The sequence below is a fragment of the Callospermophilus lateralis genome, chromosome 8 (genome assembly GCF_048772815.1).
Source record: "Callospermophilus lateralis isolate mCalLat2 chromosome 8, mCalLat2.hap1, whole genome shotgun sequence".
Lineage (NCBI taxonomy): Eukaryota > Metazoa > Chordata > Mammalia > Rodentia > Sciuridae > Callospermophilus > Callospermophilus lateralis.
The window spans coordinates 62,308,411-62,322,530 of record NC_135312.1 but is presented as its reverse complement, the minus strand read 5'-3'; the positions used below and the strand labels follow the sequence as shown (position 1 = coordinate 62,322,530).

The 14,120-nt window shown below is 35.0% G+C and overlaps 1 protein-coding gene across 2 annotated transcripts in view; it reads left to right on the top strand.

The window, feature by feature from the left end:
- Positions 1 to 14,120, top strand: part of Prkg2 (protein kinase cGMP-dependent 2) — a 91,488-nt gene that overhangs the window by 32,790 nt on the left and 44,578 nt on the right. Inside the window, exons 6-10 of one of the 2 annotated variants that reach the window (XM_076864681.2) lie at positions 3,211 to 3,288; positions 5,089 to 5,183; positions 7,829 to 7,897; positions 11,892 to 11,990; positions 13,816 to 13,882. In XM_076864681.2, the coding sequence (XP_076720796.1) occupies positions 3,211 to 3,288; positions 5,089 to 5,183; positions 7,829 to 7,897; positions 11,892 to 11,990; positions 13,816 to 13,882 (408 nt within the window). Of the gene's footprint in view, positions 1 to 3,210; positions 3,289 to 5,088; positions 5,184 to 7,828; positions 7,898 to 11,891; positions 11,991 to 13,815; positions 13,970 to 14,120 lie in introns of both variants that reach the window. The other variant, XM_076864680.2, reaches the window with a different exon arrangement.

Sequence of the window (14,120 nt, the reverse complement as noted above, 5' to 3'; positions counted from 1 at the left end):
TTGGTGACCACCCTGGCTTGACTGGCTACTCTCCCTGGTTGACAAACACTGGGCAGTCCAGCATCACAGCCAGTACTTACCACTGTATATTTTTGGTCTGACCTGTTTCCACAGCCTTTTCTGATCTATGAAGTTACTGTCAATACACTGGGAGGTATTATTTATCTTCCTCCCATGGTTTGGGGTAACAAAGAATCATCCCTGGGAAAAATACCATGAGGAAATTTGTCCCTTAAGAAACAATGAAGCTCTATCTCAGGTATCCTTTCAAGCTTTTCACCTTCAAACTTACCTGGTTGACAGGAGTTAAAGCTGCACCTCTGTATGTACCAAAGGCTTTATAATAATAGAAGAAAAGCCTAGCAGCACCTCAAAAATTCTCCATGTCCTTCTGCTCCATGTGGGCAATGGAGACTGAGATTGGGATGTGGACAAGAGAGACTGAAGGGCAGACTATTAGAAATGAGAATATAAAACATGACTCCAGCAGTTTTATTAAAGAGAACTGAACATTAGTTAGATAAAGACAGCAGGACTGTGGGAATGAGGTCATCCATAAGGGTTATAGTCATTGCCATTTTAAATTTAAGCTTATCTACAGTGAATGTTTGGGATAAATATAAAATGAGGAAGAATGAAGAGTTAGAGTAAGTAAAATGATGCAAAGAAATTTACAAAATGTCAGGGGGAATAGTCACACTATGGTTTCCATCATCATTAATCATTAATCAGACAAAAATTTTGGTCTGACAGGTGGATAAATACAATTCTGCCTCCTGTTCATTTGATAGTCTAGGGAGGATGGCCCTGTTGACTCCACATAGTCATTCAGGAACCCAGGCTCATGACTGCAAAGTCCTTCTCGGTTATACCATTAAAACTGGGGGAAAGTAGGAAGATACATACATGAAAGGGTTCTTAGACCTTTTTGGAAAAAAGGTACACATCACCTTTGTTTTGATTCTTTTAGATAGAAGTTAATTATATGGCTGCAACTAACAGCAGGAGTATAATTTATCTGGATACCCATATATTCCTGTGGAAGACTCTGATAACTACCTTGCACTCTTTTTATGGGAATTAACAATAACCAGGTGCCTGTTCTGTACCAAACATTCCACCAGATATTTTAGTACACTATGTATCTATGGTAGATATACAATATTAATTTACAGACAAGGGAACTGAGGTCCAGAAGATACACTAACAAAGCAAACATTATCCTCCTCTTCCTTAACATGGCAATTACTAATCAAGCATTTGCCATGTTTAAGATTATTTTAGTACCTCAGAAAACATTGTCTTTCATTGGCTTATTATGGTAGGCAGAATGGTTCCCCCAATATCCAGACTTCAATCCCTGAAATGTGTAAATATGTCACATTATCTGGCAAAAGAGACTTTACACATGTACTAAAGGTTCAGGGCTTTAAAATAGGAGATGACCCTGGATGGGCGAGGTGGGGTGAATATAATTCCATGACCCCCAGAAATCAGAGAATTTCTATGACTAAAAGCAGAAGTGGAAATCTGAGAGATTTCTCAGGTAAGAACTGGACCTGTCATTGCTGGTTCTGAGATGTAGGGGCCCCAGGCAGGGGGACAACAGAGGTCTCCTGGAGGTAAGGGTAGCTTCCACAGATAGCCAGTGAGGAAATGGGGACCACATCCCCAAAATGAATTCTGACAATGACCCGAATGAGCATGAAAGCCAATTCCTCCCCTCGCCCCCGGCATCCAGAAAGGAACACAACTCTACAGACACTTTGATTTTATGCCTTTTCTGAGCTATGCTGTGGCTGGACTTTCTGACCCACAGAACCTAAGATAATGAAAGGGTATCATTCTAAGCCACTAAATTTGTGGTCATTTGTTTCCACAGTAGCAGAAAACTAATGTACTTTTTTTAAATCTTTGGAGGTAAATGTTCTTATTATAATTTTATGGATTGATGAAAGTAAAATTCAGGGTAGAACTAGGATTTGAGTCTAGATCTGTGTGGCTTCAAAATACTTTTCTACCCTAAAATATCATGCTTCTTTCTATGAAATGTTGAAATGTCTTGTAAGATGTACATTGTGCTATGAAAATAAAAGGTATGTTTATTAATATTAAAAAGTATTAATAAATATTGATATTTATAAATATTAAAATTAATAATTAATATTTAACAGTAATAATAAATATTTAGCAATGTTTACTCCATACATGTAAGTTGAATTTAAGAGTAAATGACCAGAAAGGTATTTAAAAAACAAACACAGAAGTTGTTTAGTTTGAAATTATTTTCAAGTCTAAAAGAAAAAAGAGACAACGAGCTATTATGTGTTAATTACATCTTTTTAAAAAATTAAACAATCCCATTTTTGTTTGTATAAATAATTAAGAGATCCATTTTAGTTGTATGATTTCCAGACAAGATCCAATTAAAGCAATATAGAGACAGACAGTTTAATCCATCTTTTGTTTTCTCGGGTACTGAATTGCTCTTTTGGTCTGACAGGTGGATAAATTACTTTTCCCTACCCAATAATTCTCCAATCACACAATCATCTATAAATAAAGGAGGCATTCATACATAAAAAGAAGTAGGTGGTCATTTGAGATTTCATGAAGATGAAACTACATTTAAAAATAGAATTTATGTGTAAAAAATTCCAGTATCTTTATGATCTTTTATGATGATGAATCTTTGGATGTAATATGTATAACAGAGCGATTTAGTGTGTATGTGCAATCGTCCCAGCAGTTGTTGCTCTCCAGGAAATTAGAAATTGAGGTTGATATTCCTAATACCCATTAAGGGTGATATTTTCAACTTATTATGTGATTGTTTGCTCTTTTCTAAATCCTGGACCTCGTTTTCAGACTGTTACCCATCACTGTGCGGTTTGTATTTAGATTATGTAGGTGAAAATGCACCAGTGCATAGAGATCGCTGCCCTGCTTTTGTGTCTCCATACCTGAAATTCAGTATTCCATGTGAATTTTTTCTGTGAAAGAAAACGTACAAGTGCAAAAGTAAAGTAAAAGTCACCTCTTGTACAGTTTATGATGGCGATGTAAGAAAAACAGATACAGTAGGCCAAAATTTTGAGAAACAGGTGTGGAGACTCATTTCAGAAACCTAAAGAGTCCTGTTTCCCTGTGTCTTCCTTCAGTTGTAATTTCTGCTGGACCTCACATCCTCTTTCTTTCTCATCCCAATAGGAATACTACGACAAAGGCGACTACATCATTAGAGAGGGCGAGGAAGGGAGTACCTTTTTCATTTTGGCAAAAGGAAAGGTAAATATTAATTAAAGCTTACTTAAAATAAATTTTTAAAAAATTAATCATTTTGCCATAAATGCAGCAATATTCTGTACTGCAGCATAAGATAGTCTACATTGAATGCATTTGGCGCTTCCTCCAAAAGAATCTTCTGGGGTCTGCCTGAGGGCTGAGTTTGAAGGTGGGTGCCACAGGAAACTTGTGATGGGTTCCAGTTGAAATAGTCTCCTTTTAGTGACCTTATGCAGGTCACTTGACTTTCTTTGGACCTTGATTCCTGGTGTACAGTAGCTGGATGGTTTCTGAGGTTATTTCTAGCTATGAGTATGTGATTCTCAATCAGCTCCAGGGTCCAAGAACAGGGCTAGAACATTTTTCTAACAGATGTGACAGGTGGCAAGTGGAGGGGAATGAACTCAGCAGCTGGGGGTGGCAGTGGTCAGGCATTAAACTATAGAACCAATAAACTTGGAACTTAAATTTGTACGCAGTAGCTGAAATTGACTTAGATGCTGATGAAAATTTTATTTTTATTTACTTTTTTATTTATATAATTGTGGATTTAAATTTATTTTTGTTTATATATTTTATAATTTTATAATGTTGATTTATAATATTTATACAATTTTATTTATATATTACATATAAAATAGGTCTTTTTCTTTACCTAACTCTGAATAGATAAAATGTTGTCAGTTGTTCCTATGCTGACTCTTAAGGTTTGTCAGAGACAAAAAGCATTTATGAAATACTGAAGGAATCAAATCTCTTGAGCCCCTGTGTCTGTCAGATATTTTGTGTATGTTCCCTCTTCCATGAAAGAGAGAATCAGGCATTGCCTTTTGTAAACTGGTTTGTGGGTGAACTTTGAACTGGGCCCCCAATGAAGACAAAACATGAACAAAATAGTTTCAAACCTCTTATTCGTCAACAGTGAGAACCACATCTTAACTACTTCTCCCCTACTTGGGCCTCTGCTATGAAAGAATTCTTGCTAATTAACATGTTGTACTTACTATCATTATTTTTAATTTTTTAAATTTATTGTTACATACATGAGTGTCAGTCAAAAATTTGAATCAGCATGAAACAACATTTATTAATGTGTTGAATTAAAATAATTCTAGCCACAGATATGAAATATTAAAGTTTTGTTTGGCTGTGCTAGAGGGTTTTTACAGTTTCCTGGGCCATGGGTTCACTTGGAGATGCCCACAGAAGCTGTGAACCATTTCCAACCCACATTTTGTGTCCAGTTTTAGTAGGTACATAGGATTTGGCAAATCTGTGGATACCTGACTTAGGACTCCTGATATTCAACCTCATTTGTTTTTTGTTTGTTGTTGTTGTTGTTTGTTTTGGTGGTACTGGGGATTGAACCCAGAGCCTCATGCATGTTAGGCAAGTGATCTACCATTGAGCTACATTCTCAGTCCTCAACTTTATTCTTGATTAATTTGTCAATTCTTTTTAAGCTTTCTGGAGTAACAAAAGTTCCCACAGGACCATTATTATTTCCTTTGAGAATGTCTTGGAAGGAATCACTAGATTCACTTTCAAAAATTAACTTTAGGAGGTAGGGTTTAAGTGGAGAATCTTCTTCTTTCAGAGGGTAGTCCTTTGTGTTAAACCACAGGATCACTCATATCCATCAAAATGAGCTGAGCGTAGTTAATTGTCTTACTCCTGTAAAATTAAAGGAAAATCTTATCTTTTTTTCCTTCATTTATCAAGTTTATCTAGGTCTGGAGGGTTTGCTGGAATGGATATGTGTCTGATTCTCCCCCTCCTTTTTAATCGATTAACATTATTTAGGTTAAAGTCACTCAGAGTACTGAGGGCCACGATCAACCACAGCTGATTAAAACACTGCAGAAAGGAGAATACTTTGGGGAAAAAGCTCTGATCAGGTGAGCCCATGAATCTATATGCCATACCTACATAAAATGCTTAGACTGTTTTCTATGTGAAACTAGTCATTTGAAGTTGTCCAACTGAGCCACCAAATTAATGGCCTCAGATACTCAGGAATTAAACAAAAATGTTAAACTGCCTTCTAAAATTATCAGCTCATTTTGCAAGTCTTTGAGCAACTCAAAATAGTGCATTTGAGATTTCTACCTGAGCCTTCAGTCTTTGAGACATAAGTTGGTTTACTCTTGATATGATTTATGGAAGAAATATTTTTAATGGTTAATCGAATGACTTGGACACTATGTATTTCCTAAAACTCATAAAACCTCATGACTGAAGAAATATATTTTCCTAAATGTAAATAACTTCATAAAACCTCAAAGTTTGGGCAACATGATGTTTTGGAATTACATGTTTTTAAGTGAATATTTGGAATTACTGGGAAATCACTTAAAATTTATGTTATGACTTAATGCTTTTGTTTCAAATTGGTGCTTGAAGGAATGGAGTAGTGTTTCTTTTCATTTACCTTCTTAATTTTGGTGTATAAAGCCCCAGTTCTACTGATTTGTATGACAGATTTTACATAATTACAGAGCAAGGGAAGGTATTCAGAGATTACCTGAAGATAAATCTCATCATGAAGATTTTTTAAAAGAAAACCCAAGTATTAAAGCTTAATAAATTAGGTTATAGTTATTATGTAAGCAACTTAAAAGTAGAATTTAAAGCCAAGCTAAACTTTTCTTTCCCATTTTCTTGCTGGTAATGAACTTGATTCCCTAATAGGGAAATTATCTTTCTTTTGTGCACTATCATAATGTAATATCATTATCTAAGACTTCAATGTATTTGTTTTCAGCATTTACAGGCTATTTTTTTCCTCATACTTCTAAGCAAAATAGCTTAAAGCTTGAAAGTTCAAAGGCCTTTATAAATGTAGTATGGAGACAAAATAGTTCTTGAAAGGAAATGTGTCATCTAATTTTGTAAGACCTGCAGTGATTTATGCTGTATGTTGTAGCCAGCCAATTATAGTGTTTTCCTATGGACAATATGGGAATTTATGTTTACTATGGACTCACAACTTGCCAAGGTATTTGAAAGCATAAAGTTAAAACCAATGGGAAGGAAAGTGGAGACAAATATTATAACATTTTTGTGGGTTGCTGCTGACTGACTCAATTTTCCTTTTATTCTGTATATTTCCACAAGTTGACATTTAAAAGTCCCAGAAGTTCTTTCAGAATTTCATATGCAAATATAAATCCATGACACTTACACAGTACTATGAAAGAAATATGAGTGTGTTTATGAACATTAATATTTGTAAAGTGTTTGCAGAGAATATTCTCAGTGCCAATGATGACACCAACGTGTGAAAGGAACACGATATCTCTTTCTCTGAACTCAGAGATCAAATAGCTGGCCCACAATCCAAGTTCGTGTCTGTGTCTGTTCTGTTTCTATATCTACCTGGCTCTGTCTCTACTACCTCTGTCTCTGCCTTCACTACCTCTATCTCTATCTCCATCATCTCTCTTTATCTCTGTCTAAATCACATTCATACAAGTTGAGCAGAAACTGTCATGCCTTTGACTCCAAAGTTCATGAAACTCAAGTGTCTTTACTGATTGATGTCTTATAAAGATCCTTTAAAGGGATCTTGGTGGGATGGAAGATATGTCAGAATGTCTCTGGATATCAGCTAGGCAGAGGGCACTTCTTTGGAATGGTAGAGAGGGGCTGCCCAAGTTTTCTGTGTCCTACCACTAAGAAAAGTGAAGGAGATTTGTACAATACTATATTTGATGAAGTTGACTGGAGCAGTCCTAGTAAGGAATTCTACCATTTGCTGCTACTGGTAGGACATCTTATAAATCTCTGAGCACTGGGTTTCATATGGGAGAACCTGTTTTCATTTTCTTTAATTGATAACGAATAGAGGGAGGAAAGTAATATAAATAAATCTCTAAAGAATATTTGCCTGATGCTTAACAAGTTGATATTCATTAGAAAATTAAACTTACCATCAGGTCATATATGACTACTCATCATATCTAAGATATTGATTGTAAGGTATTACCTACTCTATTATGCACCATTAAGAAAGACGATACTGCTAATTATCCTGCGACTCATCATTGATTTTCATATATAAATTGATTTCAGAGATTTTAATGGATTTTAATGTAGAAATACACATTTTCATGATCTGATACTGAAAACAATTTTCTTAGGTTTTATTTTTGATGGTTTTCCCAATAAGTTTCTTTGATCAGTTCATTTCTGTTTTGCTTCTTTATTAATTAGTCTTCTTTGATCAGGGGAGAGCTCTTTTAGTTTAGCTATCACAAAGCTCAGAATGATATTCCACATGCACTTGCAGTCAGCAATTCCTCTACATTCTCAGTGCAATTATCTTCTCCTCTGCATTCCTTGTATAGATGACCTTTATTGGGATACATTTTAAATTCTTGTGGTTTTTCTTTGGGAAGGGGGTTGAGTATAAATTAAAATGTTTTTTCAAAAGTATAGTTTGGGGAAGATGCTTTCATACAAAGTAGCAGATTTCCTAATCAAATTGGTGGTTTTAATTTCTAACTGCAGTGGAAACTGACTTTCCTGCTTTTGTCTGCAGTGATGATGTCAGGTCAGCTAACATTATTGCTGAAGAAAATGATGTCGCTTGCCTGGTTATAGATCGAGAGTGAGTATCCTCATGTTCAAGAAGGCAGATTACTGCCACCTTTGAAGACTTGGCCTTCCCTTACTCCCAGGGCGGATCTGTTTTCTCATTCATCACCACTCGGAAATGCTAGCCAGTACTCAGCTGCAAGTACATTCTATTAAAATTCATGAGAAGGAACAGGGCCTTCTGATCTGAATGTGTCTGTGGCAGTGGCAGATGCTGGCAGGCTAAATATTTTGTGTGCAGAGTTTGTACATAAATATGAGCAATTGACTGATTTAAATTCTGCATCTCCCAGAGAAATAAGTTTATTAGTGTTCTTATGGATGTTTTCCATACAACGTAGTGAACAATTTTGTAATTTATTTCTAAAATGCCTTTAGCAGTCAAAAACAGTTTTGAATAAATCCTTTCTCAATGTATAAAATAGTCATTAGCTATTTATATTTCCAAACAGATTTTAGTCATTTGTAAGCAATGTGTGTCAATATTGATGTCTAAATATCTTAGGTTATTTTTCAGAATAAGTTTTATTTTGTTTCACTCACTTCAAATCATACTTTATCCTGGCATCTTGGATCTCTCATTAACCATTTAAATATTTACTGATTAATTACAAGATATACTAAAGGAAATTCTAATATAGTAGAGCTAGATTATTATCCAAATAAAGTCATTGTGTAGTCAAAGAAATAGGTCAGACTCACATGAAATATTAACAAAAACCAGTAAATTTATAAGAGGCATATAGTCAACTTCTTATTGAATACAGCATTTATTGAACATAGAATCATAAAAATGTAGAGCTGGGAAGAACTTAATAATGTTTAGAAACCTTTTTATCATAGAAATTTACAAATATTAAAAAATAGAATGGCATCAGAACTCTACAATTCAAGGTCAATAGTTATCAGTTCATATCTTATCTATACTCTTCACCACTCTGTGACATCTCCACACCATTTTTAAGCAAATTTCAAATATAAAATTGTTGCAAAAAATTTGGGGCACCTCTAAAAGCCAAGTATTGACTACAATAATATTAACATGTCTAAATAGTGATTATAATTCACATGGAATTATTTCAATTCTTTCCCTTACAGATAAGAAAAGCAAATCCAAAGTAGGTTAAAGAATTGTACCAACAATGCCTTCTGTGACTGAGCAGGGGTTACTGCCCAGGTTTCAGATTCATCTCAACTTTCTCCAGCACATTTGGCTCTCATAGCACCTGCTCAGAAAGAAAAGCAGTCCCTATGCAGTCAAATGGTTAAGAATTTATTTTATTTTTTTAAATATGGAAATGGAGCGTAAAGAAGTAATAGGATTTTTCTTAGCAAAGAAGAAATTTAAAATTCACCCCAGGTGAAGTAAAACTCCAGAGCAAAGGCAGACCGCTAGGAAGTGAAAAGTGTGTTCAGATAGCACTCTTTGAATGCCAAGTCTTAAATGGAAAATGATTTGGTATATTGTCCTAATAATACATTGTTTTGTTTGAGTTCCTTAAAAATATGTGCATGTGCTGAATAGCAATAGCTGCATGGAATAAATGCTCTAAAATGTTAGCACAACAAAATTTGATAGAAAGGAAGGACTTCTTTCCTTCATTATAATCACATGTACCACACATGTATGTAATATCTCTTAATCCATGAAAAGCATGCATTGACCTTATATACTTTACAAATTACTTGCAAGATTATAATTTTAGAATGTTTACTTTACATATATATCATTGAGAGTCTATAACATACACTTGGCATAATGAAAGATAAAAAATTACATGGATTTACTCTGTGGGTGAGAGATGTTGACTATCTGGTATCGCTAGTTTCACCTATAACCTGGTTTTCTTGGGACAGTTAGGGTTATCCCAACATATTTATTATTGGTATCTCATTTCATTCTGGAAAGTATTTCAGTTTGTATAATAAATGTTAGGATCATCTTAGCTATGATTTGGAGTAGATTAAGACCCCCACAACGCTCCCATAGTCCACTGTTTTTACCCAAATCATACCATTACTCACACTTTGTTTTATTTACTATCTCTTGCTGCTCTTTTGTAAGCTTCACGAATACAGAAACATATAACCGCATTGCTGCTGCAGTTCCAGCATCTGATGTAGTCCTTGGCATGTAGGAAGTACTTACCAGATGGTGGCTCAATAGAGGGCATCATCCTTGCAATGAGATGCAGGCACGGAAAGCCTATGGATTCTTATTCTTTCCTTCCTAGTCCACGGTTTTAATACATGCTTAGAATGATTATAGAGCAAGAAGAATTAGAATTTGAGGTTTTCCTGTTTTTAAAGTGTGATAAACCGTGAAATAATCCTGCTTTAAGATCTTTAAACAAATGGAAGGTGTATGGTGACACCACCATCATTAATTTTTGAGATAAATCCCAAAGGAGTTGGTCAGTTACTGTAACAGCTGAATGAGTACAGGCTGTTTGAAAGTTACAACTATAATGTTGCAGCTCTTGAAAGAGTGGTTTAAGATTAGTTAGGAAAGAACCTCTAGGAACCCATGACCCCAGTGTCACAACATGAAAAAAATAAGATTTGTCTATAACAGTAGTCTAGTGGCAAGCAAAAAATTGGTAAAGGAAGAGTAAATTAAAGGAAAACAAAGTATAAGAAATATTTCTTTTATTTTATTGGTTCTTTACATATGACAGTAGAATCCATTTTGATATAATTGAACAAGCATAAAATATATCTTATTCTAATTAAGACCCCAGTCTTATGGATGCACATGATGGTGAGAGTCACTATGCTGTATTCATATATTCACATAGGAAAGTTATGTCAGAGGACTGGGGATATAGTTCAGATGGTAGAGTGCCAAACACAGGCCCCTGAGTTCAATCCCCAGCACCACAAAAAAAAAAAAAAAAGAAAGAAAGAAAGTTATGTCACATTCTTAACATTCCCTTTTTGTTTGAAAATTTCAATGATTAAGGAAGTTAGAAATTCCATAGTGAGTGATATTATTTCATGTCCCATTACTGTACATCAACAAAGGTCAGTTTATAGTAAAGGGTAGAAGAGAGTGGGGAGTACATCTGAGGGGAGGAATGAAAAATACCCATTCCAGTGTGTAACACATATTGACAAATGGAAATATTGATTGGCTGTCAGCAAAATGTGTATAGAGACATTAAGTGGTGACACTGTATCATTGAGGTGTTACTGGTTTGTTAGTTTTAGGTATGTTGAGGCCCGTTTTTATTCTTTTCATTCTATCATGTACCAGACACTTAAAATGATACCACGATGGTGAAAGTGGGGTCTCTATCCTAATAATCACAAATCAAGGCAGGTTGTTAGATATGGCTTAGGAAACTTTGGGAGGACATTCAACAAAGCTATCCTTTCTCCTGTGAGGAAGGGGATTCATTTTTCTCACGGACAGTGGAGTATGTAAGAATTTCTAAAGACCGTAGACTGGGACAGGGAGATTAGGTCAGGCCCAGGACAAGGCTGTGGTCTGTAAAGGATGAGTGAGGTCAACCAGATGAGCCTCAGACAGAGAACTACGAAATTCAGGTAAAAAGAAATTATGAAGGTATGCGAAATGGGGAGAATTATCAGAGACAAAGAACAGATAAATTTTGCCTTTGATTTTAAATTGTTACTTAATTAAGCAAAAGTATTAAAATCTATAACCCCTATAAACAGATCATGTAAACTGTTTCTTCTCCACTGTCTTAAAACAAACGAGAAACTACTTGTAGGCAAACTAGAACTGCAAAGCAGAAAACAATAGGAATGCTGTCTCTTCTCACTGGTAGCCTCTTTAGCTCGCATGAACTCAAAAGCTCAATTACAGAGCTTTCAGTAACTAGGCCACATGTTACAGCGATGTTAATATTCCATAAATTATTGAAAAACAATTGACTCCATGGGTAACTATATACATATTCTTGTATGAGTTTAAGAAGAATGTCAAGTTACTTTGGTACTATTTTGCTTTATTTTATTATATTTTATTTTATGTTATTCAGAACATTCAATCAAACTGTTGGGACATTTGAAGAACTCCAAAAATACCTGGAAGGGTATGTGGCGAACCTGAACCGTGATGATGAGAAAAGACATGCCAAGTAAGTGGGGGAACATCCTCCCAAGAGAGATCTGACTTGTTGGGAAGTCAGTAGATAAAGACGACGACATGGATTGATTTACATATTGTCATACTAAATATGTAAATCAATGGATGTGCAACTGATGTGATTCTGCAATCTGTATACGGGGTAAAAATGGGAGTTCATATCCCACTTGAATCAAAGTGTGAAATATGATATATCAAGAACTATGTAATGTTTTGAACAACCAACAATAAAAATTAATTAAAAAAAAAAAAAAAAGACGACGACATGGGAGCTCGATTGCCTACACAGTAAACAGTTAATTTGCCTTCACTAGAAACTTCTGGAGAGCTCTTTTTAATAATTCTTCCACAAACAAGATACTAGAATGTCACTAGAATGATGATTAGTTAAGTCTCTGAATAGTCAGAAGCTTTATTTTGCATAATGAATAGAAATTTTAGGGAGAAATTTCCTGGTAAAGGGAATTCTTTACAATGGTAACATCTCAAAAGGACATTTATACTAGATTATAGTATAATCAACGGTCATAGTTTTTTTCAAAACATAAGGGAGCTATTGCCTAGATAATTATATGTATGGAGGAGGGGTTGGTTAATAGGGATGTAGTAATAGGGATGAATTAATATTATTTGATAGAAAATCTACATTTTTAAATGATTTGTTTTGTTTTGCTTTTTTGCTAAAACACTTCTTTTTTTTTATTGGTTATTCAAACCAATAAAACACTTCTTATGTTTCTTTGTTTATTTTTTGCTGTGTTGGAGATTGAACCCAGGGCCTCATGCATGTTAGGCAAGCTCTCTACTATTGAGCTGTACCCTCACCCCTTAGAACGTTTTTTGAGTGAAAGCTTAAGCATATGTGCAGTAGATAGTGTTATTGAAACTGTATATTTAAAATTTCTAGAAGGCTGAGGTTGAGTTAAATTAGAGCATTCAATCAGTACCTAACAAGATTTTATTTTTTTTGCAAGGAATGCATTTGCAGTTTTTACACCAAAGGCCTATTGTACTAACAGCTTATGAATATATAACTGAGAGTAGTAAGTCTTAATTGAAGCATAAAATGGTTATTTCCACAATTCTTAAGACATAAAGTGAGAAATTTACTTTTCACATTTCAAAAAATCAATTTTTCTGGGTAAGCCATGGAAAACTTTAATATCTGACAAAAGGAGCAAACTATGGCCAAGATCCTCCGTGTGGCATTGTCCTATATGTGCAACAAAGAGAATGGCTCTCTGGTTTTATTGCCTTCTATTCACTCCTTTTCTGGGTTGGTAATAGTTTTATTGTGGTATGCTTTAAATGCTATTCACTTTTATTTATTTATTTATTTATTTATTTTTGGTACTGGGAGTTGAACTTCGGGGATTGAACCACTGAGCCACTTCCCCAATTTTCTTTTCTTTTCTTTTTTTTTTTTTTTTTTTTAACTTTTTAATGAGACAGGGTCTCATGAAGTTGCTGAGGCTGGCCTGTAACTTGAGATCTTCCTGCCTCAGTCTCCCTAGTCACAGGGATTGCAGGCAAGTGACACTACGTCTGGCTAAAATTCATCAATTTTACCTTGATGATTCAATTCTATTTTTGTTTATTTCTTGTTTTGTGCATATGCGGGTTTTTGGTTTGTATATTCCATTGTTTTTCTTCCCAGATGTGCCTGAATCTGATCCTATCAAAGTTGAGATAGCCTTCGAGGCAACCATAGGCAGTGTTGCGGGCAGTTGTAAGACTATTTAAGAGTGGAATTTATGAGAGGCATGGTGCCTGCCTGACTAAGGGTATGTGTGTAAAGTTTCACTTCTTTTGTTCAGGCGGTCCATGTCTAACTGGAAGCTGTCCAAAGCACTCTCTCTGGAGATGATTCAGCTGAAGGAGAAGGTGGCCAGATTTTCCTCATCATCCCCCTTCCAGAACCTTGAGATAATTGCAACACTGGGCGTTGGTGGGTTCGGAAGAGTTGAGCTTGTAAGGGGTTTACGTTTCAAGCATCTGAGAGAAGCCTGTTGACTTTTTTTGTTTTATATTCCAGCTTATCTCGGAGGATCATATGAATTATTATTGCTATCTTAAATTTTGTTTTGAACTGAAATTGAGAAAGTAAAATTTTGAATCTGCA